At 48.6% G+C, this 26,941-nt stretch overlaps 1 protein-coding gene across 5 annotated transcripts in view; it reads left to right on the forward strand.

The window, feature by feature from the left end:
* Nucleotides 1–26,941, forward strand: part of LOC126547209 (eukaryotic translation initiation factor 4 gamma 3-like) — a 129,841-nt gene that overhangs the window by 96,619 nt on the left and 6,281 nt on the right. For 4 of the 5 annotated variants that reach the window (XM_072287165.1, XM_050195152.3, XM_072287164.1 and 1 more), the window contains 8 exons: nt 7,984–8,090; nt 8,963–9,205; nt 9,951–10,358; nt 13,361–13,714; nt 15,611–16,204; nt 19,345–19,443; nt 24,132–24,467; nt 26,128–26,919. In XM_072287165.1, coding sequence (XP_072143266.1) covers nt 7,984–8,090; nt 8,963–9,205; nt 9,951–10,358; nt 13,361–13,714; nt 15,611–16,204; nt 19,345–19,443; nt 24,132–24,467; nt 26,128–26,919 — 2,933 coding nt within the window. The remainder of the gene's footprint in view (nt 1–7,983; nt 8,091–8,962; nt 9,206–9,950; nt 10,359–13,360; nt 13,715–15,610; nt 16,205–19,344; nt 19,444–24,131; nt 24,468–26,127; nt 26,920–26,941) is intronic. The other variant, XM_072287162.1, reaches the window with a different exon arrangement.

Consider the following 26,941-nt stretch of genomic DNA (forward strand, 5'->3'; position numbering starts at 1 on the left):
ATATTGGAGACCTTTTAGGTTGCACGGCAGTTGATGTGTGGCTCTGCCCTTCCCTTTGGAACGGGTGGACAATTATGTAGTGCCCTAGCCGATGCAATAGCTATGTAGTCTATATACAATGCGTAGTAGCTATTGCCAGTAGCAACATCTATTGAAACTTTGTCCAACTACGAGAGCGAATCGGAAAGTAGATCGGAAAGTATTTACCCCTGTGTTTTTATTAGCCAAAATAAGGTACATATACCGGTAATTACAAATATACTTACTATTTTACGTACCTTACACTATTTTCCACACGGTCTCCACGCCGGTTCAGACATTTGTCCCATCGCAGCAATAAATTTGTGGTGCCCCTGTGGTAGAATTCGTCCGGCTGATTGCAGAACCGCCGTAGGACTGACAAGCTATGGTCATTTCACTGGGAGAGTCTGGATCACCTACCATACAGCCCGGACCTCGCCCCTAGTCATTTCTGTGTTTCTGGTATGACAGCGATTCACTTGCAACGACGAAGCCAAGACAGCAGTCCGACGGTGCTTCCACAGTCAGCCGGGCGAATTCTACCACAGGGGATTTAGCGCAGCGGTGGGAGAAATTCCTGAACCGGTGTGGGGACTAGGTGCAAAAATAGTTTAAGGTACGTGGAATAAAGCATATTACTGATTACCTGTATGTACCTTATTGCGGCCTTATATAGGGACAAAGACTGATTCGTCCTCGTACAGTGGCGTTCGAAGCAATTTTGTGTACTGCACGTGAACGATGATTCTCTACAAGCGGGTTTGTGCCAGTAACGCATGGTATGGTAGGCATTCGCATTATCAAGCTACGTTCACTCTTCCGTTTAGGAGCAGGCGGAGGCGGCAAAAACTCGATGAAGTCCGCCCGCCTAGGCGCCGAAACGGGCGGAAAACGCAGGCAGCGAGCCCGATCGGTCTCGGACCGATTTTTTTCGCCAGGGCGACGCAGAAAGCCGTTCTCTCTTCACCGGAAGCTATACTAGCATCCGGTCGTAAAATTTAAAATCGTATGTTCATTGACCGTTTTTAAGAGAAACAACTAGCTAAAAGTATCATAACTGTCTTCTTCCTCTTCCACGGCAGGCGCAGTTGTGCGAAATGGTAGCTTTTAACAAACTGATGGATGAGTGAATGAACATACCGCTTGAAATGGTGTGATGAACTTTCCGCTCGCTTGCGGCTTCCCATGTCTGAACGTAGCCTTCCTTAGTTTAGTGTGCTCTCACGTTAAACTTAGCGTCACAAGATGTAGTTGTAGTACGATACGAATTGGTGTCCGGAATAAACGGGCCAGGAAGTTTCGCGTTACGACGTTTCGAGGTGGGTTTTTTTCCAGAACCGGTCTGTCCGCGAATACGCGGTTTTACTGTATGGCGCGGCGTTCCCTGCGTAGCTTTCCGTGCCACCTCGCCCCCCCCCCCCCCCCTCCACTGAGAATTTCGCTTTGGGAGTTACGTTCGTTCGTCAGCGTAAACCTGTCGCGCGTGTAGCTCTCTCCCCCTCTCTTCACGGACAATGATCCTTTGTGCGCAGCTGCCGCGATCAGCCTCCACTTGCGAGTGGACATTTTGTCTGGCGGTGGAGAGAGAGAGAGCGAGAGATAGGTGCCGGGGCATACATTTTTTCCCTCCCACGCACTTCTCTCGAAATGAATGGAACGACGGTTTGTGCTCACGCAACTGGGCGTGCGTAGGCGGCTCTCGGCGTGACGTTGCACGGCGATGCCACAGAGTGAGAGAGGAGAGGTTACGAGGACGTGAATGAATTGGAGAAGGGGGTGCGTGATTGCGTGCAGCTGGTCTGCCGTGTGTGCAGTCGGCTGGGTCGCACGGAATGCTGCGCTCGCCGCCTGTCGACTACATACGTACTACACGGTTTCGCGTTGTTTCACGCCGCGTTGCCGTCTTTCTCCCGATAGGCCAGTCTCGCCCGTTTCGGAGTCCGAACTATGGCTCACGAGACTGACCTCGAGGCGGAAGCTATAAAGCAGAAACTTGTATATAGTAACCGTTTAGTGTGTAGACTTGTGTAACGCGTTGCTTCGTACGCGGGAAGACAGGCGCTCTATTCGCCAGTGGCTGTGTTCAGCCACATTGCCGTTCTTTTTTCTTTCCCCACCTTTTCTCTACCGCCGCGGGTTTGGAAGAGGTTGTGGTCTGGATACCAGTGACGTTGGTTGAAGAACGAGAGAGAGAGAAAAAAAAGAATACTGTTTTCTGGTCACTGACCAACTCGTAAGTTAATTGGCGGCTCGGAACGCAGGGCATGTGTGTTCGCAATGCGAAGCGTCAAGTTTTGACTTGGTCGTTGACCAATAGCCATTGTGCGTTGATAATATCCTACCCGACTGGTGTTGTTTCAAAGATGGTTGAAGGATTGTTGTGACAGGAGTCTGCGGCCACCATACAGGTTCGCTCGAACCCACAAGGAATAAACCCACAGTATGTGCGTTCCAGTAAAAGTGAGCGGGGACGGGACGTTCGTGCTTTGTTTTCTCAGCAGCAGCGTCGGCGTTTTCTTGGTCCGGTAGGCGGTGTCTGCGGCGGCGTTGCGTTAACGCAGTACTGCAAACGCGGCGACGACGACGTTGGCCGGTTAGAGGAAGAGGGAGGCTCGGGACGTTTGTGCTGACCGCCGCCGCCCGGTTGTTTGCTGCTGCTTCTCGTGCCTGCCGACTTGAGCTTCGCCGCAAAGTGCTCGCCGCCTCAGCTGCCCACGCGTCTTCGTTTCTTTCTCTGTTGGTTCTCCGCCGCCTGGCTGGCTTGGTCGCCCCGCCGGGAGGGTTTCCCTTCCTGGTCTGGGACTCCGCCGACGGAGCCGTGCTCGCTTGCCGCTTCTAAATTTGTCGAGGGAGCGTGTGCGTGCGTGCGTGCACCGGCGCCGTCGAAGGAGTCGTCAGAGTAGGTGGGGTGGACGGGGGGGGGGAGTGCGCGTCGAGAGAGAGGGAAGGCTCCGCGGGAATGCTCTTTTCGCTCTGCTACCCTCTTCCCTTCCTTTTGTCGCTTTCTCTCTCTCTCTCTGCGGCCCGTCCGACTGCGAGAGAGGAGCTGGCGACGGCTGCTGCTGCCTACTGGTGGCTTCATCGGCCCGCCGCCTGGCTCGCCCCTCTGCGTTCGTCTCTGCGTCGAGTTGCGGGCGGTCTCGTGTCGCGGCGACTTCTCGACTTGTGCCGTGCGTGAGACCTAGCAAGAGGAGAGATAAGCGGCGTCCCTGACGCCATGATGTTGCCGCGACCCTCGGCCCGGCGTCGGCCACGCTCGTGCTGTCCCGCGTGCCAGAGGCGACGCAGTTGGTAGCGGCACGCCGCCACGAGGTCACTTTGTGGCCCCGCGCCTTCGCGGCACGCTTGTGTGCGTGGGATGCGCGCTGCGTCGAGCCCGTCAGAGTTGGGTCTGACCGAAGCGGACGGCTGCTGGTTGCCCCGGGAGTCCTGTTTGTGCTGCCGCCGTTAGCGCCGTACTCGTAACCCCACCCGATGTGCGCCGCCGCCGCCACCTCGGCGCAGCAACGTCTTCCGGCCGTCCTCGTTGCCGGCGCTGCTAGGACTACAATTACTCGGTGGCCGGGATCGTCGACGGCGCGTTGGTGACGATGGATTCCTGCGCAGCTGCAGCGCGCGTTGCTAGCTGAGTTGACTGTTCGTAGTCTCCCCGCCGCGAGTACGTGTTCGTCGAGCGTCTCGCTCTCTCGGGGATCGTTGCCCGTCGTCGAAGTGCGCGACGCACGTGGTCCCCGGCGCCGATGATGGCGAGCGCGCGGCCGCCTCCGGCGGCCCGGGCGATCAACGGGTCGTCGCACGGCCCTATGCCAGGTGAGAGAAGGAACGAGCACAAGCGAGCGGGTTTTTGGGGTGGTGTCGGCCGGTGCTGGAGGTTGGTTGCGTTGCGTCATGGCGTTGCATAACTATTACTGTTCTTTTTTTTATTTTCACGGATACCCTTCCTCTCCAGCCGCTCCTTGTCGTCGTAGTCTGCTCGTTATGTGTTTTTACGACGCCCGATAGCATGGCAGCCGCAATCGCCGGTTTCTGCGACAGGTCCTGCTCGCAACACCTGACGCGTGCTCCCCTGCCGCACTTGCAGTTTTGCTGCCTTTTATTATTCTGGTCTGCCTTAGCTTTTTGCGGAGGGGTCTTTTCGGCGCGGAGCCGCCGCCGCCTCTGGTTAGGTGCGGTTTCCACTTTTGGCTCTCTGGTTGGCGTTGGTTAACCCTTGTGCCTCTCGTCTGGACTCCCGTCGTTCTTCAAGCGGGGGAGAAAGGGGTGGAGGAGGGTGTGCTGGTTTGCCTTTGGGCCGCCGACTGGCCGGAGGTGGTGTCGTAGTCTTTCGGGGTGCGGCCCGTCGGCTGCGTTCGTTTGTGCTACGCACCGAGCCAGCCATGCCTTGCGGCTTCTCAAAGAATTGGCGAAGAGGTCACACTTATCTCCGCACCCTTTCGCGAGCGTGGCTGTTTGGTGACTCAGTCCGGGCGTTTCTACCGTTATTTGTATCTGTGCGTTTTTTTTTTTTTTTTTTTTTGCAGTCTCGCGTTAAAGAAACACTCGGCGCTTTCGTTATCTTAGGTGCCGGCACTTGTTTTTCGCTCCCTGGCCGTTTTTCCTAATTACTCGGGTACGTCTCCTGACGAAGGTTCTCGCCCCCCCCCCCCCCCCATCTCTCTCGGGTTATCTGTCTGGGTCGCCGTTCCCTTCACCCCGTTTCTTTCCCCCTATGTTTTAGCGTTTCGGAGGAAGAGAGAAATTGGAGAAAGAGTCGTGCGCAGTGCTGGAGACGGAATGCGATCGGGTGTCACACAAGAACCCGAGAGTTGGGTCTCGCAGCCAAGTCGCGGAGGAGTGAGGGAAAAAAAAAAAAAAAAAGAGCGCGTGCGAATCGAGTGTCTGACTCCCGTGTCGGACACGCAACTGACCTTTTCCGCGACTCTGGCGATGGCTGCAGCCAGCGTTACTTTCCAGATATTTCTGGTACGCGCTCCATAATTGGTCGCATTGTCTTGTGGAAACGGACACGCCATCTCTTCTCGCCTCCGATGGACATCTTTTTCGACCGCGAAAATTGCCGAACTATTAGTTAGAGCCTGCTTTCCTACACCGTGTATTCCTTGATTGCCCGTGCCCCATAAAAAGAAGGAAAAAAAAACTATCGGTGTGACCTTGAACTCTAAGCTTACATAGTTGGCGGCATGCCCATGTAGTTTTGGGTGATTCAACCTTGCTCATAGTCGAGGACACACTAAGATGTAATGACAGGTACACCGCCCTCGAACTCCTACAAGAGAATTTGTGTAGGTATGCCAGCGAATTGTCTTTCCTCATTTCCGTGACGTTACGACGTAGTATGTGCCGAAGAGCGTAGAGGCATGAAATACAGGTGCAGTGCGGTTTTGTGGGTGGATCTTGTACTGTGTTCATACATTGTCAGGTATAGGTAATTTGTACCATGGACGTTTGTAGCCCGATCGACAGAATGCTCTTAGAGCTATTTTTCTGCTTTCCATGAGGAATTTGAGATGATTTGGCAATTTGATTGGGACAGGCTTTTTGCAGCCCGCTGTCCTGTTGCACAGCATACACAAAATTATTAACAGTATGCCATACCACTTGCGCAAGCTCTAGAGTGGAACCCAGTTTCTTTTATTAGCAAAGCTGCTCAGTGACTGAGATTTGAAGCCACGCTCCAGCAGTAATCATTTGATTAGGTGTTCCATGTCATATTTCACCATTTTCAACTACTGTCACGTGGAGTGGCCTATGAAGAACACAGTAGCAATACTGTGAAAAATGAAGCTAACTTTTATTGGGCGAACCTGTGCCCACAAAAACAGGCTACACTTAAAGAACGGCAAACACAGTCGGCGATCGTCAAAATCTGATCAGCGAGTCAAGCGCGTCTGCTTTTATAAATCAGCCGTCGAATGTTCCAGAGTAACCACTGGGACCCGCGTGTCTTCCACAAAGTTCTACACCATTCGCGTCGCGCATACATGCAATCGGATTACACAAGGTTCGGTGACGACAGCGGTTAGAAGCATCGATAACATTTTAGAAACTTCCGATATGTGTAGATACATCCTGCGCTGAGCGATAACATTTCTTAGACGTTTCTTAACATTTCTTAACATTTCTTAGCATTTCTTAACATTTCTTAGCGCTCACACGTAAAAGATAAATGAGTTCACGTGTCACTACTAGCTTGTCACAGCCATGCAAACTACACCTGATGTATGTCTGTAATCTGCTAAATTCACAAAGCCATTCACACTCAACAACTGTTCATGCATAATCATGGCAGTTAGCAGTGTAAAAAAAAAAGACTTGTCAGATGATCCAGGCTTGTTCATAAATGCAAGTAAGTTTCTGAGGTTGGTCAATGATTGGCCAGTGCTCGTGGTTTTCGAAGCTTGACGAAATGCAGTAGTCTTCTGGCTATATTCTGGAAAAGCAGTTTTGCTTGCTGCTGCTGCACTCTGGTGAATTGTTCTTTAATAAAACTGGTGTGTGAGCAGTTCTCTGGTGGAGCAGCATGGCATCTTTCATACTTTCCACAAGGAGCGTTCAGTCGAAGCGTTAGTTTTTGCCGGGGCATTCATGAACATACAAATAAAGCTGGTGAAGAAGTGGTCATGGCTGTGACCTTGTTTCACTTCTTTTTGGCTAGTCGCTGCACATGTGTGAAGCAGCAAGGGTCACTGGAATAACCCAAGAGTAATTGTCACATCAAATGATTGGGACAGCGGAGGTGACAAGGTTAGAGGACTAATCCGTAACCACGTCTTAGTCATTGCCATTTGAAGAGAACATTGATTGTTTGCATGTTTGCTGGATAGCGATTACTGTACATGTTACACTGGTCAGCCTGTCTTTTACCGGTTTCCATGGCTTTCTCGTCGTATTTCTGCCATAGCGATCATTACCTGAGACATCCTCAAGGGTCAGAATTTCGAAGTTGTCCACTGTCTTAGTTACCATCTGCTGCTTTACTTAAATGTTCACATGACCTCGAAAGTTTGTGGGACAGTGCAATTTTTGCAAAGCCTGGACACAATGCTTCAAACTTTGTAACCTACAGTGAATGCCAAAATTATAAACTTCAATGCCTTAATGGAGCAAAATTTATATTTCCCATGAAACACATGTAATGTAAATGTTTTGCAAAAAAATACTTGTGTACCATTCATTGGGTGGTAGGTAGTCTGTGTTGATCTGGAGTCTCCTACTACAGCATGTCTCATAATCAGATGGTGCTTTCAACATGTAAATACCAAAAATCTGTTCTAATGCTTGTAGGCTGAGCCTGCCAGACAAGCAGCTGGATGGCAGGTCAATCCTGCTAGCAAGTTGTAAAAATTGCAATGTGCGACTGGTCTTGTATGACATTATACTCAATACACATGGTTAGGTACATTGCCGTTGCTCTGATACATCCAACAGCTGCATTCTTATATTAGGCTCTTCGTGGGATGTGCTTTTGTCATGGGGGGCAAAAAATATGAAAGCAGCGCATTGGCAAGCATTCTCCCTGCCATTGTAACATGTGGAATGTTGGTGTGGTGACAAGGCAGGCAATCAGAAATGCTGCGTTCTCTCGCACAAAGGTGTCACTGTGAAAAGAATCGCACATTGTTACCTGCCTCCACCCTTTTTTTTTTTTTTTTTTTCATGTGGGACGTTATAGCAGAGAGTGATGCTATGCCTTGGCAACTCTGTGCAGAGCAGCAAAAGCTGTAGATCATGCGTGCCCTGAACCTACACTAGATTTTCATTACTTTCTACTAGGTTTTAGGCCACTATTTGTTATGAATTGACGCCAATGTTGCTCATGTGCACGGTGCTGGGTGTGTTGGGGCCTAAACTCCAGTGCTAATAAGCTACTATTGCCTATTAGCCATCTTCATTTCTGGGAGACTAAGAAAGCTTCTGGAGAGAAGGATCTGACCTCTGGCTTCTCCCTCTGGTGTCTTGCAGGGAGGGAGAGCAAAAAGTCAGCCAAGAAGAAGAAGATGAAAGAGTGGAACAAGAAGGGGGAGAACAAGGAGGGTGGCGACATGGATGCCTTTGTCGACAAGGAGGAGGTGAGTCTGGCGTTCTTCTCGACTCCTCTACCCCCGAGGCATTTCTTTGTGGTTGTGCACAAAACTGATCCTTTTTTTTGGGGCTGGCAACCTTCGGAGAAAGAAGGTGGGTGTGCTAGCAGGGTTGTCAGCTTCCATGTCGGAAGTGAGCGTTGTCTAAATAAAGGGAAACTCAGAACACTACCTGTGTATATTGTGGAATTCAGGCAGGTTCAGCTGTAGCAGAACAGGTGTCAAATATTACAGGTGTAGATTCCAGTGTGGGGAGTTCATAACCCCACCTCCCCCTTTTTCTTTCGTTTGCAGCTAGCAGTTTGCGAAACACTTCCTTAATTGGAAAGCAAGGTTGCACTGATAACCTGTTCTTTTGGTCGTTGCGATCTCGAAGCAGGAGCACTACAGAGAGTACCAAGACGAGAGTACAGAGTAGACCACACATTAAGACCCCACCAACTTTAGCATTATCATTTTTCATTGGCTGATTGCAGTAATATATGGTGTATGTATAGTTTACAATAAAAATGCCTCTATTCAGTAGCAACCTCTGGACCTTCACATTCCATAACACAGTTCTTGAGAGACACCATTATTGAAAGTTCATTTGACATCCACCTTAGCGTCAAGAAAATGTTACAAGGTGCTGTAATTGGCTGGCGCATCCACAGAAATTCTTTGTTGAACAGTGGTGTTGCCACTGCATTCTTAGGTTGTCAATGACTATAGCAAGGGTTGGTTACCATTACTTTCTTGACGGCGAACTCTATATGCCCCTCCCACACCCTATTTTGGTTCTTGCTCAATGAAAAATAAGCTACCACAGAATGTGCAGCTAATCAAATGTGCTGCACTCTTCCTCCCTGGACCCTGTGCAGCAGTCGGCAGCCCAGCCAAGTGTGGCAGCCGCTGTGGCTTCTGAGGCCCCTGCCAGGACACCCAGTCCCCCTATGAGGCTCAGCCCTACACCCCCGACCACGGCTGCAACCCCGGCTGCTGCCGCCGTCACACCTCCTGCGGAGGAGGTGGAACCCGCTACAGTGCCAGCTGCTCAGAATACCACGCCCACGTCACCCGACCAGACAGACTCCTCGACTGGCGAAGATGAGCAGCACAAAAAGGTAGGTGCCATGCAAGTTACTGGGATCTTGCCATGCATGATACCGGTGTTCAATTGAACTAATGCTAGTAGCTTACTCATAGGTTGGCATATTCACTCGTAGGTGCCCTCACTAATGCCCAATGAGGTTCATGTTTCATAGTGTTTGTGGACGCGAGTGGGAGTGAGCACATGTTCCGAATAAGTACTGGTGAGCGTGAGTGCGCACTTTGCCGGCTTGTGTACTCTCTACTTAATGGAACAGGGAACTTTGTCCTGGCGAAAACTGAGGTTGATGCATGCAAGTGGCCATGAAGGGTCTGTGTCCTTAATAGAAATGATGCAAAGAAAGATCGGTTTTTTGGATTCAAGCAGCTGTATACCATTCATTGTACATTGACAGAGTTCAATGTAAAACATGTAAATGTGACAAAACTAGCTTTAATCCTACCCTACACAACACTGGCAATATAAGCCGTTTCCTGGAAGCTACGGGCAGCTTCCTCTTGGAATATTGAAAGCATGCATGCAACAGCTGGAGTTTGTTTCGAGAGGTTGCGAAACCGTGGAGGGACGTTCATTATACTGTGGCAGTACAAGATGGCACAGTGCATCTGCCTATAGTTACCTTGGCGTTTTATCTTATCTCCGCACGCATGATGGCTGTGGATTCATTAAACGAAAGCGAAGCACCATTACCTAATCTCGCACCCATAGAGCACAGAATCTAGCGGCAGCCTACAATTGCTCTTTCATTGAAATTGCAGGCGGTGAAAATCAAAAATGAGGAAAACTTGAGGGTCTCCAGGGAAGCTGCCGCTGCGGCTCCCGCCACCACCGCCCCAAGCGACGCATTGGAGAAGGGTGATGCAGAAGCCGACGAGGACGTCTCCGAGGCCCCTGCATCTTGTCCCGCAGAAGACATGGAGGATGGCGAAGAGAATGAGGAGGTCGAGGAGGAGGAGGAGGAGGAGAATAGCACTGGTGGCAGCAAGGAGAGCGGCGATGCCAAGGCTCCCCTGCTCAAGTACAGCTACCGCGAGGACCAGTGGAGCCCTGTGAACCCAGAAGGGCGCAAGCAGTACGACCGGCAGTTCTTGCTCATGCTTCAGGGGGAACCGATGTCCCTAAAGAAGCCGTTCGGCCTGCCCAACTTGGATGTCATCAAGGACACGGTAAGTTGCTGCACTTCGACCATTTCGTGGTGTTCTACCTTAATTGAGACCTTTGTACAGGGCAGTCACTGTTTAAGGGTACACTCTGGTGTGCAGTTGTTTACTGCTGCTCCTCTAGCTGCAAATGCTGTCTGAAGCTATGTCACTGTACTGCACAGGTGTGTGGTAGGTGCCAGGGCCATTAAGCACAAGTCATCCGCTGCAAAGCTGGTATTATAGCACACTTACCAGACCGGGACATGCACACATGCTCAACAGTTGTGTATCCCCTTTAACAGTGGGCGGCATTGTTAGGTGCAAATTTAGGGTTTAAATTGTCTGGATTTCACGTAAAGCCGCACATTGATTTGTTCCATTAACACTGGAGTTCTCTGTGCATGTGTTGTAGTGAAATTGAGTAGTAACATGTGACAAATGGCTTTGGACAGCACGAACTGCAGTCGCATTATTGAGCTGAAATCACTGGCAAATTGAACAAGTTGGGGGGGATTGTATGACAGTTGTTTCAGGAGCATAAGCATAATATAGTTTCGTTTTCTGTAAACATTAATTGGTATGCCTTTAAGGGGGGAGGTGGGTCTTAAAAGTTTTTTTCTTATTTTTGGGTGAATCTTTAATAAACTCCACTGTCTGGGGTAATTTTTCGTGCTGATTTCAGATCTGTAATTAGATTTCTGATAGTTGTAGCAGTTCAAAAAATAATGAGGTCTGAAGTCAAATTAATTTCAAACTCGTTACGGGGCTTTTTGATGATTCAGTCTTGCTAAACGAAAAACTAAATGCATGACACCATTGCTAAAGACCTACTGTAGGGGGTGATGCTATTTTTATTCATTTGGAAGCATTTTGCGGACAAGAAAACAATCTTGCATTTATTATGAAATTTTTTTTCTAATTAGCAGTGATTACTATACCTGAATGTAATTTTCATGACGGCGCAAGAGTAATAAAAATAGGATCACCCCCCAGATCATTTCAATACGAATAAAATGATACCACCCTTGTCATTTTTGGCCAAAAACAACCCAGAAAAAACACCCGTAAGGTGGAGTACAGTGTGCAAAAACATCGAACTGAAATAAACGCATTTGAAGTTTCAAACAAATGTAGCTTTTGCTGAAGTGAATCTACAGCAATACAAATGGCACCATTTTGAAGCTGTGTTTTGTAAGAATGGCCATACTAAATGTGTGACTGTACACTCTCACAATAATAGCACACTGGCCACTGAACTAGCACAAGAAACTTTATTAGGCACCACGCTCTACAAAGAGCATGGTGCCTGGGTTTCAAACCGAAGTGTAGAACTCTGTTTGGGCATGAATATAGTTCCAGTGTTGTACATGCAGGCTGCCTGATTGATAGCAGTCTCCATTACAATCAGTGAGGCACTTTCTTTTTTTCATTTGGTAGAATTGACCATGTTACTGAATGAAGGCTCCGAGTGTAAGTAGCCTTCCAAGTCATCTTCACCTGACAGTGGCTGTGGAACTTAGGATCAGAGTCAGTCATAGATATGCAGCTGCTAGGTGCTTTCCAGAATTTTACTTTTGTATGATGCCTCGATCACTTCTGCAGCCAGGTGTGTACCAGCCCAAGGGGCCTAGTGAACAGAGCTCATGATGAGGTTCTCTTTATGAAGGGGTGGTATGATAGATATTGTTACGAGCTATCGTGACAATATGATAATAGCCCGAAGTGCCGATGTGCGAAATGCATAGCTGCAGATACAAAGAGCCGACGCGCGGTGTGCTTAGTTGCGCAGTTCAAGGTGCCGACTCGCGAAATGCCTAGTCGCGGGCTCGAGGACTCGACCCTCGATGCTCTTATTCGCGCAGTCCGAATTGCCGACGCGCGAAATGCCTAGTCGCGGGCTCGAGGAGTCGACACTCGACGCGCTCATTCGCGCAGTCCTACGTGCCGATGCGCGAAATTCCTAGCCGCGGGCTCGAGGAGTCGACACTCGATGCGCTGGTTCGCATAGTCGGAGGCGCCGATGCACAATATGATTAGGTAACGGTCCGAGAAGTCCGCGCGCGATGTGCATGATCATCGTGCATGATCGCCGAGTCGGAGGCTCCCTATGCGCGAAATGTTTAGCCGCGTTTCCGAGGATTGCGTGCGCGATACGAATTTGTCACGAATTCGAAACACCGAGTGCTGAAAGGCTTAGCCGCATGTCCGAGGATTCCGCGCGTGAATCTTCGTCGCGAAGTCCGCGTTGCCGACGCTCGGAATGCTTAGCCGCGAGTCTAAAACGTACACAAGCGTAGGGATCGGCCACGCTACTGCGATGTCCGCGTAGCGCCAGTTTTGACACGTCGAGATTACGGCGAGTGGAGACGCCGAACTCGCGAGGTGCAAAGAGCCGAGCAGACGACGCGAGCGCCGGACCAATGGCGAACCGCGCTGGAGTCGCGTGGCGGGCGCGGCCAATCGCAGACTCCGGCACGACCTTCAATCATTTGCTTTTTGTGCGCTTGTTTCTGTATGGAGGAGATCGCTGAAGCGGCAAATTTGAAGACGGAGAAATGCGCTTTCCAACGAGACAAAGATGGCGGCGCTCGGTCGCGCCGTTCCGGAGATATTGTGGCGTGAAAAACGCTGTTATTTCTTGATTTCCGCGAGATTTTTCGCCACCTTGGCTAATGAAACGAATTTTTTAGAGCACTTCTAGGTGGTTTACAGGGATGATATTTGGGTATCACACAGAAAAAGGGTTGTAGAAACTGAAAATGTGATTTTCAAAAAATCGGTTTTCTGGCCATTTTTCGCAATCTAAAACCCGCGTCCCCCCTTAAAGGAACACTAAAGGCAAATACTAAGTTGATGTGGACTATTAGTGCAGCATTCCAGAAACCTCGCAGCGCTTAGTTCCTGCACTAATCTATAAATTTAGCTGGACAGAATATTTGCCTTTAACGGCACGTATCAGATGAAAGCCTGCCCGACGTCATGTCATTTTGTCATGCTCAGTGGCTGCAAATGTTTCTTCGCTACAGGCCATGCAGCACAAGCTTCCAGACCTTCCCCGAGGAGGCCCGTACCAGGGCGGTGGCCAGTCTTCCATGGGTGGTGGCCCAGGCGGTGGACCTATGGGGCGTGGTGCCCACCCCGAACACTTGTTCATGCCTCCGTACGCGCGCAATGGCGTGGCCCGGCCGCCTCCCGGAGGGGGTGGCGGTGGGCCTGGCCGGAGGCAGAGCCAGCCTGGCCGTGGTGGGGACAAGCCCAAGAAGGTAATCACACTGTCGAGCTCACTCAACCAGGATGTCAAGCTGCACGCAGCACAGAACGCCTGGAAGCCCTCCCACAAGTCGGCCGCCGAAATTGCGGATGAGGAAGCTGCGGCGGAGGCAAGTGGCATCTTTCTCAAAGAACATCTTGGGGGCGAGGGGGGGTCCTGCAATTGCCTTGGTTTTTCATTTCTAATGTATAGGGAGCAGCAAAGCTAAGCTTTTTTTCGTGTGCTTTGCCTTTGTCAAAGGCTGCTAAGCCATTGCTTGCATGACTTCAGTAGATTTGAAACCATTTGTTTAAGCTTATGTTTGAGCCCTATACATTTGCTGCTATTACAGGCTACGCTCGTTACAACGGACCCGCGTACAGCAGACTTTTGGATCTAACAGACCATGCGTCACCCTTAGTTTGTTCTACTTAGTTTATTAATGCAACGAAGTTCACTTGTAACAGACTGCGCTGCAACGGACTATTGGCTACAGCAGACGAAATAAGCGGCAATTTTTGCCGAAATCAGGCGTATGAAACATATTTTTGCTTTGCCGACACGGGGCGACAACTGACTTGCGAGGGTCAGCAGTCTTCTTTTGCGCACGAGGCACGGGGGCGGTTCTACCTCAGCGGCTGCTGCTTACGGCACGGCCGCCGTATCTTAGAAGTGGTCTGCTGTGTGGACAAAGTGCGGCCAGTGCCTGTAGCTTTGTGTATGCTGTGCTTTCAACGTTTAGTTTGCGTTGAAGCGAGAGACGGCACGAAGGTCAAATCGATGCTTCATCTTTCGGGCGAAACTGCAACATTTTTTTTTTTTTAAAGTAGGATGTTTGTCGCTCACTCTTTGTAATAAAGCTGTTAGACATCGCGATGAAAGTTTCCGAAATGAGGAGTTTCGGATATTACTGACTTAAGACAAAACAGACGTTTTTGTCGGATTATCAGAGTCCGTTGTAACGAGAGTCGACTGTTTAAAGGACCCACCATTTGGTGCAGTAGCAGTTGGGTCACGGATGCTGTGGCCTGGAAGCTTTACAATAGCAGTCAGGATAATGAGCGGCTGTTCCTGTGTTTTTCATTTCTGCCCTTTGTCAGTGATCCCAGCGGCATTCCACATACATTAGCAACATTGGCTGGTTACCAGTATAGTGGCTGATGGGGAGAGTAAGATTAACTTATCATAAAAAAAATTAACCAACCATTATGATACTCCCTAAAACGAAATTTAAGGGCAGCTCTATACGTGTTTTCATTTCACGATATATTGAGGCAAGGAATTTGAGAGAGAGGTGTAGCAGAGCCGGCGATCATCGAAAATCGGATCTGCAGGTCAAGCATGTTGGCATCTTTTATAGATGATTCATTGAATGTCCCAGTGTAAGTGCTGGTGCCGCACGGCCTCGAGAAAGTGCTACAAAATCGGATTACAAAACAATTGCAAGCCATGCCAATTGAAACAAACGCAAGTGATACCAAACCATGGAAACCAAACAAATGCGAGTGAGAGCCGACGTGAGCAGACAATAGTATGAAAGTAGAGGTACGCCTGAAATTAGTTACACGAGTTCGCATGGAGCAGTTTATCAATTCCACATCACTGCAGTTTTCCATGTGCATGTCGCTGAAGGGGGCCGCTCTCATTTTGGTCTCTGCCATTTGCGGCTCGAGTCTTTCATATCCCACCCCGCGTTCGTTCTTTCGTCTTTTGCTATGCTCGTTCGCTTGGTTATGCAGTACATGCCAATGCTCACCATAGGAACGGGTATCTAACAGCTGCGCCCTAAATAGAGGAAAGCCCGTTGACTGCACCATAACTGTCCTTTCACCCCTGGTATGACTTTTAGCCCTAAATATGAAGTCAGCGGTGCTGATTTTCAGGAAATCATAAAGCGTTACAGAAGTGTGTTGTAATGTTTACACCTGGTGTTGGTACCAAATGGCAGTATCAGTGCAGAGGTTCTCCAGGCTTGCAGCACAGTAAGTCGCGGCCTACCAAAACTCCTTGCTGATAAAATCTGCAGGAGCTGTACCGGCGGGTCCGGGGCATCCTGAACAAGCTGACGCCGCAGAAGTTCCAGTCGCTGGTGGAGCAGGTGCGGAACCTCGAGATCAACTCAGAGGAGCGCCTCAACAAGGTCATTGACCTGGTGTTTGAGAAGGCCCTCGACGAGCCAAACTTCAGCGTGCCCTACGCCAATATGTGCAAACACTTGGCCATGTTTGAAGTGCCCGTCACCAATGACCCCGAGGGGCGAATGGTCAACTTCCGCAAGCTGCTGCTACTCAAGTGCCAGAAGGAGTTCGAGAAGGACACCAGCGATGACATCCGTAAGGAGGAGCGCCTCAAGAAGATTGAGGCTCTCACCGACGAGGAGGAGAAGGCCAAACTCATGGACGAGCTCCTCGATGATGAGAAGAAGTCAAAGCGGCGCTCTCTAGGCAACATTCGCTTCATAGGAGAACTCTACAATCTCAACATGCTGACAGCGCCCATTATGTTCGACTGCCTAAGGCGGCTAATCAACTCCAATGACGAGGACTCGCTCGAGTGTCTCTGTAAGCTCCTCATCACCATTGGCAAGGAGCTAGACTCTGCTGCTTCCAAAGGAGCACAGGCGAGTGCTTTTCTCTTGTATAATTATTAGTAGGGTGGGCATCACATGGCCTACTCTAAAGCAAACATTAACATAATTAGATGGATTCTGTCTATTGGACTGTGCCTTCATGTTTATTACGAGGTTTTCATCAAGTTCCCTTGTTAATATACTTGTGCAGTCTCCTTAAGGGGGGACACTGCTATTGAAATAATGTTCATTTTTTCATCAATATTAATGACACTTTCCTGTCGTATTAAGATTTTTGGGCCGATTTCAAGTATGTAATTCTTCAAGTAGGCCATATAATCCTGGCGATAAATGCGTTTTTTTTTTTTTTTTTTTTCGCCCCAACCTTTAATGGACGGCGTCAACATCAAATTTCTGTTTACACTATAGGATTGACCGCCTCCTGTTTGAAATCATAGCCTCACTGCCCACTAAAATGCCTTTACGTTCAAGAGTTCAGTACCCTGTCGATACCAAAAACTTCAGCAGGCGAAGCATTAGGGATGTTAAAGTTTACACAAGGCATCCTTATTTAAATTGAGATGCTTTTGTTAAAGTGCACGGCTGTCTGCATGCAGTGCCAACTTCACTTTTCATGCACGTCAATTTTCATGCACATCTTGCCTCATACATAACTAGGTGCAAGAATGTGAAGAACTATTTGGCTAAGTGCAGTGTACCTATCCTAAAGCCTTCTTCATTTTTGGGTAGATTTTGATTAAACGTAATGTATTGATGCATTTAAAGGTGCTAAACACATTGTTTTCTTGCAGAGTAAAATAACATAGAAATTAAGAAAATTCAGTTTATTTCATGACTTGCTTAGAAGTGTGCTGATTACTATGCTATATGTGGTGCAAAACAGCAAGCATAGCGTTCTAGTGAAGAGCATGGCAGACTTTTACAGGACCAGTAGTAGCACCCAAGACAAATGATCACTTTTTAAAATTTCTGTACTATTACATTATAAGCATATATTGCACTCTCTAATTGTCTTTCTGACAGAAAGTATTTCAGTAGGACAAGTAGAACCAGAGGTATCATCACTCCAGAACTGTGACATCATCAAAAAATGCTCTTTTGAGGGGGGAAAAAAGTAATTTTACAACATGTTAATTGTGATTGTGGCGAAGGCCAAATCAGCCAAGGATGATACCAGGGGCCCAATCAAGCAAAAATGAATGCTCCACACCACCCTGGAAGAGCAGGGTCTGCCCTTTTTTCAGGTTTCGTGACAATCGACTTCGAAACTTGAAAAAAAAAAAAAAAAAAAAAAAAAAAAAAGTCGATGCGGAGCAGTGGCTCCAGCTGGCTTGGCTCTTCGTTAAGAGAGTGACGGGCATGCACACATTGTTCTTGTGGATGGAGCTTGCTTGTAATTCTGAGGTTGGGACCGACTGAAGTGTCCTGCTAACCACGCCCCATAAGCTGTCCTCCAGTGGTCCTTTGGCATGCATGGGCGTTTTGCCTTGCTGCCTGGGATCCTCTCCCAGCTTGCTGGTGTTCCAAGGGGGTCTAGCGAGTCATGGTGTGGGAAAACAAATGTGTACTCTGGCCCCCATCAGGCACTGCCCTCCCTCACCCACCCATGTGTCGAGTGGCGCGACCTGTGTTGAAACTACCTGGGGGCCCACACTTGTTGCATTGTCTGTGTTCCCATTTCTTCCATGGCACACTGTATTTCTCTCTCTCTCCTGATTTCTTTGTCTCGGCAGCTTTGTCAGGGCAGTGTGACCGTGTGAATTTTGGAGGACAAGGAGGCAGCTCTCTCGAACAAGCCTGAACACTCGACGAACTTAACCGAAAAATACCGCTCTAAAAAAAATGATCCAGAATAGTTAATCCAGAGGATCCTTTTGGATCTGGTGCTCCATGCAGCTTAAATTTCTAGACTATCCTTATTTTATTCAGAACAATGCTAGAAATCTAAAGAGCAAATAAAGTGGGCTCAATTTATTTGAATGTCTGTTTTGCATCGAGTAATGTTGCTGGTTGGTTTTGGGCTACCTTTCTGGTTCCTGACGAGCTGTGCCCACAGAAATTAACACAGTTCTGGTTGATGTGGAAATTCTAGCATTTAAGAGAGCAATGACAGCACACACGGGTGTCATGTTGCCATTTTTGTGAACGGAAGAAAAAATTGCTAACAAAGAGGGAGGAGTCCTGCAATGAGCAACTTGACCATTCGAGCGACTTGAAGACTAGCCGAAATATGCTTATGCTGAACTGGAGTAGCTATATTGCTATTGACCTCGGCTTATTAAAGTAAACCTAAAAAATGAATTCGTAGAATGTTGTTCACACCCCAATTTCCATAGAAAATGCCCTCTCCGATTTGGAATTGAGAATGCAGTTCCCGTAACTTTTTTTTTTTTAGTTGTTGCTCTAGTTTGACAATGTTGCCGAGACAAGTTAATGATGAGCATTGCATTTTTGCCTTTCGTTTTGCCTGAACCAGCACGCCTCACATTGCTATGCTTATCTGATTGCACCAAGCGTTTCTTCATCTGGAACACTACCGCATAGCTTCCTTAACGAAGGCTGTGATTAGTCCTGTGTAAATAGAAATAAGATTTTTTAATTTTCTTGTATTGCACAGACTCTGCTGCTGTTGTTTTGCAAGCGTTTAGTTTCTAGCATGATTTAAGAGCTCCGAGTTAGTGGAAATCAACCATTCCGACAGTAAACTTTTAACATAGATTTTAGTGTAAGAGTGAAAAAAGCAGGCTGAACCTGTTGTGAGAACGATAGCAGCTTTGCGTGTAGCTGCTGTATATACCAGTTCCCTCTAGCATCCCTTTCAATGGCTGAAGGTTTATTACTCGAGACTTGTACACCATCCACGGTTCTTGTTGCATCTCTGGTTCTTTTCACTCGGTTGACAACTGGCTAACATTTACACAGCAAACAAGTTTTCTTTTTAATTTGTTTAATTATTGTTTGTTTCTTTCGCGCTTGGTTTTCGTGATTTTGTTGTGCTTATTTATTTGCTTTCCCCTAACCTTGCACTTGCACACTTTTTTTTTTATTTTTGTTTGCCTCCTTCCCCTCCCTTGACCCGGCCCTGTCCGTAATCCACCACCTCGTACTCCCTGCACGCTGCTGCTACCTCCGTCGACACGCAGGGAGGTAAGGTGAATCCTAAAATGCAGCTGGACGAGTACTTCCGCAAAATGGAGAACATCGCCAAGAAGCGGGAAGTCTCGCTACGAGTCGTCTTCATGCTGCAGGATGTCATCGATCTGCGCCACGTGAGTGTTAGGCTTCTCTTGGCCCTCTTAAGGGGGGACACGGGTTGTGGCGACCAAAAATCGCGAAAAAAACTCGATTTTTTTTCTTGCATTTTTGGAATGTACAGCTATTATTGCATCTATATTGTTAATTTCATACCGATAACATCAGTATTTTAGCCGCAGTGACGCCTTATACGACATGTACTAGCTGAATTTCAGGCGGAACTTGCGCTGAAACGGCATATTTTCCGAAACGCGCGCCTGCTCTTCCACGTGTGCTAGCGCGGACATCTTGGTCTCATTTGAAAGAGCCGACATTTCCCTTCAAATTCCCGCCAGAACGGGCCCCATTCAGCCATTGGCCACTTATAAAATGCGCGGCAAAGAAAGGTACTAGAACGCCCTCCTATTCGTCACTCGGTGCACGTGACTTGAGCTTGCCTCCCGATTGGCGGAACTGCATGGCCATCGTCTGCTCCGCGCTTGGAGCCGCGCACTGAGATGCGCCATCTTGCCCCAGTGTCAACGCGATATCTGAAACGGAACGCAAATTTCGAACGCGGCACAAGTTTGGTGCGCAAAAAGTGGGACGGACACTCACCGAAAACTTCATAAAACGCTGCTCAACACTGCAAAACGCTCAGGACGCCACAACCTCAGCGACCGATGCCGAAATCGTCGATGCAGCAACGGCAGGCCTAACGACCGCATCGGCTGCTGCGGATACTGTGACAAGTCCGCCAGCCGTTGACCCTTCGACCCAGCGCTCGCGTACGGCAAGATACGATCTACCGGCAACCCTCCAAGCGGGAGGAGGAGGAAGCGAAAGCCAAAGCAAAGCTATCGGAGTTGTCTTCCGCTCCAGCGACGGAGAGGAAACGCGAGTGTGGGTGACAGCACCGACGATGCACTTCGCCCGCCTGATGGGACTACGTTTACGATTGTGGATTTGAGTGCCGTGAACACATTATTAACATTTGCGAACTGCAACATCTGCAGTGGTGCCTTATAAATCGTCCGAGACGAGCGGGAATATGGACTCGCTGTGAAGCTGCGTTTTATGTGCGCAAATTGTGGAGAGATTGCGTCGGTGTGGAGCTCGCCGCGCGTTCACAGTGCTGAACGAATGAAACCCTTTGCTGTGAACGTTTTGGCTACGCGTGCCATGCAGGCAGCGGAGAACCGACAGACCGCGCTCAATGACGTTTGTCTCGTTGATGGGCATCAGCCGTCGGGCTCTTCACACGAAAACGTGCCAGAGCTACGTGAAGACGAAGTTGACGCCAGCGGCCGATCGCGCGTCGCGTAATCTGACGAGCGACTGCGCGCGGTCGGTTCGCGAACTTTACGCCGAACTGAACGTGGGTCATACTGGGAACATCGCTGTGTGCAAGGGCAAGGGCCTCAAAGGACATAATGAAAGAACTATGTCTAAATCCGAGCGAGCAAAGTCGCACCCTCATGGCCGAGAAGTATAGGCGTCAAATGACAGCATCAGCCAAGAAATGCAAAGCATCACAAAATTTGCGCCAGTCCCTCAAAAAGCGGCACACCGGAGCTGGGAGTCAGCAGGACTACATGCCTGGTGCCTACTGAGCTGTTACAGCTGTAAATTTGTAAATAAAGTAGGGTTTTGCACGTTTTCTCACTTTTCTCAAAACATGTTTTTGGGTCACTTCACTAGACTGTCGAAGTGATATCTCATGATCTAGAACAGCTAGAGCACTAATTCTTTCTTTAGCAGAAAGCCTAATCTACATATTACAAAGTGCTGAGAGCAGAATTTCAAATTTGTGCGTATGTATATTTCCATTTTATGAATTTTCTTTTGGTGTGGTAGCCTTAGGTCAAGGAAAGAATTTTGATCACCTGCAGAATGGCTAATTAAAATTTCATTTGAAAACTTTTTGCAGCATTGCAGTTATTGCACATTATAGTATCTAGCTATGCAATAATATTCAATTTCTGCTCAGCAGTTTTTTTTCCATTGTCTCCGGAAACAATAGAGTGGCAGCACCGTCAATCTCCTGAACTAATGAACCTACAAGAAAGATTATTGCATATTTGAATTGCGCCAGTCCCTCAAAAAGCGGCACACCGGAGCTGGGAGTCAGCAGGACTACATGCCTGGTGCCTACTGAGCTGTTACAGCTGTAAATTTGTAAATAAAGTAGGGTTTTGCACGTTTTCTCACTTTTCTCAAAACATGTTTTTGGGTCACTTCACTAGACTGTCGAAGTGATATCTCATGATCTAGAACAGCTAGAGCACTAATTCTTTCTTTAGCAGAAAGCCTAATCTACATATTACAAAGTGCTGAGAGCAGAATTTCAAATTTGTGCGTATGTATATTTCCATTTTATGAATTTTCTTTTGGTGTGGTAGCCTTAGGTCAAGGAAAGAATTTTGATCACCTGCAGAATGGCTAATTAAAATTTCATTTGAAAACTTTTTTGCAGCATTGCAGTTATTGCACATTATAGTATCTAGCTATGCAATAATATTCAATTTCTGCTCAGCAGTTTTTTTTCCATTGTCTCCGGAAACAATAGAGTGGCAGCACCGTCAATCTCCTGAACTAATGAACCTACAAGAAAGATTATTGCATATTTGAAATCAGCACGAAAAACTAAGTAAGCTTGTATATTTTCATCAGATTTGGCCATAAGATGCAGGTAATAATCTCCACAACCCATGTCCCCCCTTAAGGTGCTGCGCCGACATGCAAAGATACTGCACATTAAGCCTCCGTTAACACAGCTGTCGTCCTCCCTGTCACATAAAAAAAAAAGTGCTAGAGACATGTTTTAACAGGCAACAGCGATGCCAGCACTGTCTGCAGCAAATTTGTCTAAAACTGTACTCGTGTAATGAAGCTCTTGTATTGTAATGGTCATTGCTTTGTAAATACATTCGTGTTATGACCTTAGCACAAGCTAAAATAAAGGATATGGAGATACGGCTATGCCATTTGCGCAGCCACTTCGCTTGGTTCGGTGTTTGCAGGTGTGTGCCTTGGAGAATCTAAATTCGTTAGTGGCTGTTTATTTTCTGATTCGTTGATTTCATACGGGCTGCGGCTCTGTCATCACACCAGAGAGCTAGAGCATCGGACCTTCACCGAAGTCTCGTTTTTAACGGGAAAATGGGTGAGCAAATGCTCTCCTCTTACGGGATTCGGTGTCGTGGCTGTGACATAACGGGACGAATGGCAGCTGTATGAATGCGGCCTAACGGTGTGGCAAGACGCATTGTGTGAGGCCATCTGCAGCAACATTGCACTTTGACTCAATTGATAACTGTTAGACTTCATTATATATTATTTTCGTTGTAAATGTACATGCTTATATCAGCAAGGGAAAAATGTACCTCAGTTGGATCTTTGTGTAAGAAACTCACACACCTGACACCTCCAACTGGTATCCTTTCTTGCCTGTCAGTCTTGTTCGTAACAGCATTCAAATCGCACTACTACTTTACTCTTTTAAGATTAGCAACAAAACAAACTGGACCAAAATCAGGCCAGCCATTGCAGTACTATGCTCTCCACAAGGTTAGTTGCACACACAAAATACATAAATAAAAGAAAGTTGGAAAATAGGTCATAACATATTGGAAGCTTTTTAATTCATCAGTATGAAGCCTTTCTAATTCACTGCAGGTGCATTTGTGCAGCACTGCGAGAGTGCGAGTGGAGGCTGTATGTCCGCAGGGCTCGCTAGGCGCTTGCATCATTTATGCAGACTCTAAACTTATCTGCAGGCAGCCTAAGTAGTGTGTGGTATTCGTTTGGCAAAGCTCCATGGTTGTCCCTGGGAACCACATATTATGTCAGTGTTGATTTAAATTATGAAAAATTGCACCTGCGTCGAAAAACTGTTGCCACGCTGGTAGCTCATAGGTTCATACGAACCCGTAAGCTACGACACTTGTGTTTTGCATATCTGCGTTTTCTCGTGAAGGCTTCCAGTAATGATTAACTAGCTGTAGCACTCGTGCTGTCGCCTGTTTTCTCCGAGCTCCCTGAACTAGTTCAGTTTGCACTCACGTAGGGCAAGCCCAGTGCAAGCACCACGAGGCCTACACAGGCTCTCCTGCTGGAATGCTGAGAGTTTGTTCTTGCACAAAGTTTGTATTGTGTGCAAACTTTGTTCAAACGGGCAACGTGCAAATGTTGCCATGTCGTTTTGATGAACTGAAAATTAAAGCATAGCATTTCCTAAACAATATGGGAAGTAGCATGTATTTCTGTTTTTGCGATTCACTCGTTTAATGACCATCATAGCCGCTGTCAGGATGCTCTTTATTACTAGGGGCCACAACAAGTTGTTCTCCGTTTCATATTTCGAATTGCTTTCCGCAACTCTGCAGCAGTCACTGACTGTAGTGTTGTCTGCACCTTGACTGACTGCTTTGTTAGCCTGTCCTGCTAAGTTTCAGGAATGGAAGAAAGATGTGGTGCTGCTCGGTTGCCTTTAGTTCAGCATGTAAAGAACCTGTCTTTTTAGTGAGATTTTGTAGTTAAAGTAGCGACACTGCCTCTGACGGTTAGCTTTTGTTAGACGCACTCAGCATCTGATTGTAAAGCGCAGGTGGCTTGTTTCATTGGGGGAAAAAGATATTGCGCATTAGCATCGGGTAACTAAGGTAATCCACGGAATCGTAAAGCTCTGGCAGTTTACCTGCTTTTCGGCCACCCCGTGCAGAGGAAATGGATCCCTCGACGAGACGAGAACATCCCGAAGACAATTGACCAGATCCACGAGGAGGCTCAGCGGGAGCAGGTGAACGAAGAGCTGATGCGTGATACCATGCCGCGGCCAAAGCGCGGCGAGGACCGCCGCAAGGGCGGCCGTGCTGGCGGTGGCGGGGGCTTCGAGGACGGCTGGAACACGGTGCCCAGCAAGAAGCATGTGGACTTCAACAAGCTCAAGCAGATCAGCACCAAGCAGACCGAGATGGACACCATACAGCTGGGGCCGGGCTCTCGCATGTCCTCCTGGGCCAAGGGCAGCAGTGGCGGCGGGAAGTCCTCAAGCCAGGTACCGTTGTTGTTTTTGATGTTATTTTTTGCTTGTCTTGTTTGTTCTGTTTTGTATACGAAAAATGTGGTATTCGACCTTTTTCTATTATTGTTGGTGAGTGCGTAAGGTATCGAAACTACTACTTCTAGATGCGCTGAGCAAAATGTGGAGTTAAGTTTGTTGCATCTGCATTCGTCAACGGCCTGATTTGACAGTGCGAAGTCACTTTCAAGCTAAGCCAGCAATCACAAAAGCCTCTTACGTTATAATTGCTTGCAAAAGAAAATTGCAGCCAATCCTGATGCGTGACATGGTATAGCCATGTCGAGCCAGGGCTGAGTTGCCGAACTGCAACACACGCACACCTGTATTCCTGGCCAATGCATGCTAGCTAATATGCATGGGCCAAGTCAACATGCCATGCTGGCATCGAAATGTAGCCTCCCAATATGCAAGCACTGCAAAACAGATGTGAGAAAACAGTGTGTGTATAAGCTCATGTCGTACTGCACATTTTACACTAACAGCAGTCGCACATGCGACATCTGCTGTTCATGGCGACGCACATCGCGCCATGCGCACGGAGACTGAAGAGCAACAATGCACACGGTTTCAGTGCAGAGTGTGTGGCTGCATTTTTGCTGCCGCTGCTCACCCCCACCCATCTCCTGCCTACATTTTTTTTATTTGCTCCATCTCTGCATCGCCCTCGTCGCTCTCCTGTTGGTTGGCCCACCTTGTTGAGAAGCACACTTGCTACTGCGCCTGTCTGTGCGATTTCCCCGCACAACCCGCATTGTAACCAGTATTTTGTCTCGCGCGGCTGCACTATAAGCAATATGTGTATATCTACACAGTTCAACGAGAGTTGGAAAAAGCCATGTTCTAGCTGGTTCTTCACTACAAGCGGTTACATTATGAACGGCCTAAGCTGTACTCAGCCAGTACAGCAACCAATCGGAGGCCCGCTTTCATCGCAGGGCCCGTGTGACCGCCTCTAGCAGACCCGCGCTTCTTTTGTGTTTGTGTGTTTGTTACAAGATGGCGACGACCGAAGAATTCAGAAAGGGAATGGCGAAACTTTGAGCTTTCGAACGATACCAAGATGGCGGCATTCGGTGGCGGGAAAGATTAGTTAGGGCTCCGCAAACTGCGGTGATTTTACGCGATTTAAAGCTGTTTTTTCGCCCTACGCACTCATAAATTAATTTTTTTCGGCCACTTTTAGTGCGTTTTCAGTTAAACCATTTTGATGCAATGTAGATTAGGCATTGCAGATACTGAAACGCGTCGTTGCCAAAAATCGATCTTTTTTGCGATTTTCGCTATCTGATCCCCGCGTCCCCCCTTAACTACACAGCTTTTTGCCCAAGTGTGTAAACAGCATACCTCTGTTTTGTGTAGTTGGGGTGAATTGTTCTTCTATCACTCCGGCATCTGCAAACAAAGTGTGTATATGGCATGTGGGTAGGCAGGGTTGGCATTTAGAGCATGTTGTGTGTAGTGGAACAGGAGTTGCTGTTGATGAAGCCAAAAAGCAATCTTTGCTAGTCAAGTCTTTAAGGATGTCTCTAGACAATGTAACAGGCTAAACTGCCCTGGTATTTTGGCCAAGCTTTAGTTAGGTAGGTGTTTGGTACACGCAGCCACCAGGGCTAATGACTGTCACCTTTTGCAGGAGCCTGAGGGACGACCATCCGGCGCCACGAATCGCTTCTCTGCCCTGGCTGATGCGTCGTCCTACGACTCTCGGCGCGGTGCCCAGCGGTCAACCGCCTCAAGCCGGGAGTCAAGCCGTGGCCGAGGCGGGAGTCAGCAGCAGACGCCCATGCCGTCGATGGGTGCGCGCAAAACACCGTCACAGTCGCGCGAGCGGGACGCCGCTCTGGCAGCTGTCAAGAACATTACTTCGTCCAGTGCCCCTTCGGCAGCGGCTGCTGCTCCTGCATCGACTCACGAGCCGGAGGTCTCCCGAGAGGACAAGGCGAAGGAGCCGGACGTGGTTCTCAAGGGCCCGCCCAACATGGACGAGGACATGCTAAAGACACGGACAGAGGCCCTGGTTGACCAGTTCCTGTGCAACAGCGACCTGCAAGATGCGGTGCAGAACGTGGTGGAGCTTGCGTCGCCGGGCAACGTGCACCAGTTGGTGTCTACAGCAATCGGCCACACGCTGGACCGTAACCCCGAGGCCCGCCGGCTGACTGGCCAGCTGCTCAAGGAGCTGCTCAAGCGCAAGGTTCTCTCGCTGGACGTCTTGACCAAGGGACTGCACGAGGTGCTGGAGTATGGCGAGGACATGGAGCTGGACATCCCCAAGGTGTGGGAGTATGTGGCCGAGCTGGTCTCGCCCCTCTTCCTCGACCTGCTGGCCCTGCAGTACCTACGTGACGCGGCTGAGCCACTGCGCCCCATTGGCCGGGCAGGTCGGATGGCTGCCTGTGTGCTGGCTCACCTTGCCCAGACCCTGGTGCGTGCTGCCTCTTTTGGGG

The sequence above is a fragment of the Dermacentor andersoni genome, chromosome 3 (genome assembly GCF_023375885.2).
Source record: "Dermacentor andersoni chromosome 3, qqDerAnde1_hic_scaffold, whole genome shotgun sequence".
NCBI lineage: Eukaryota > Metazoa > Arthropoda > Arachnida > Ixodida > Ixodidae > Dermacentor > Dermacentor andersoni.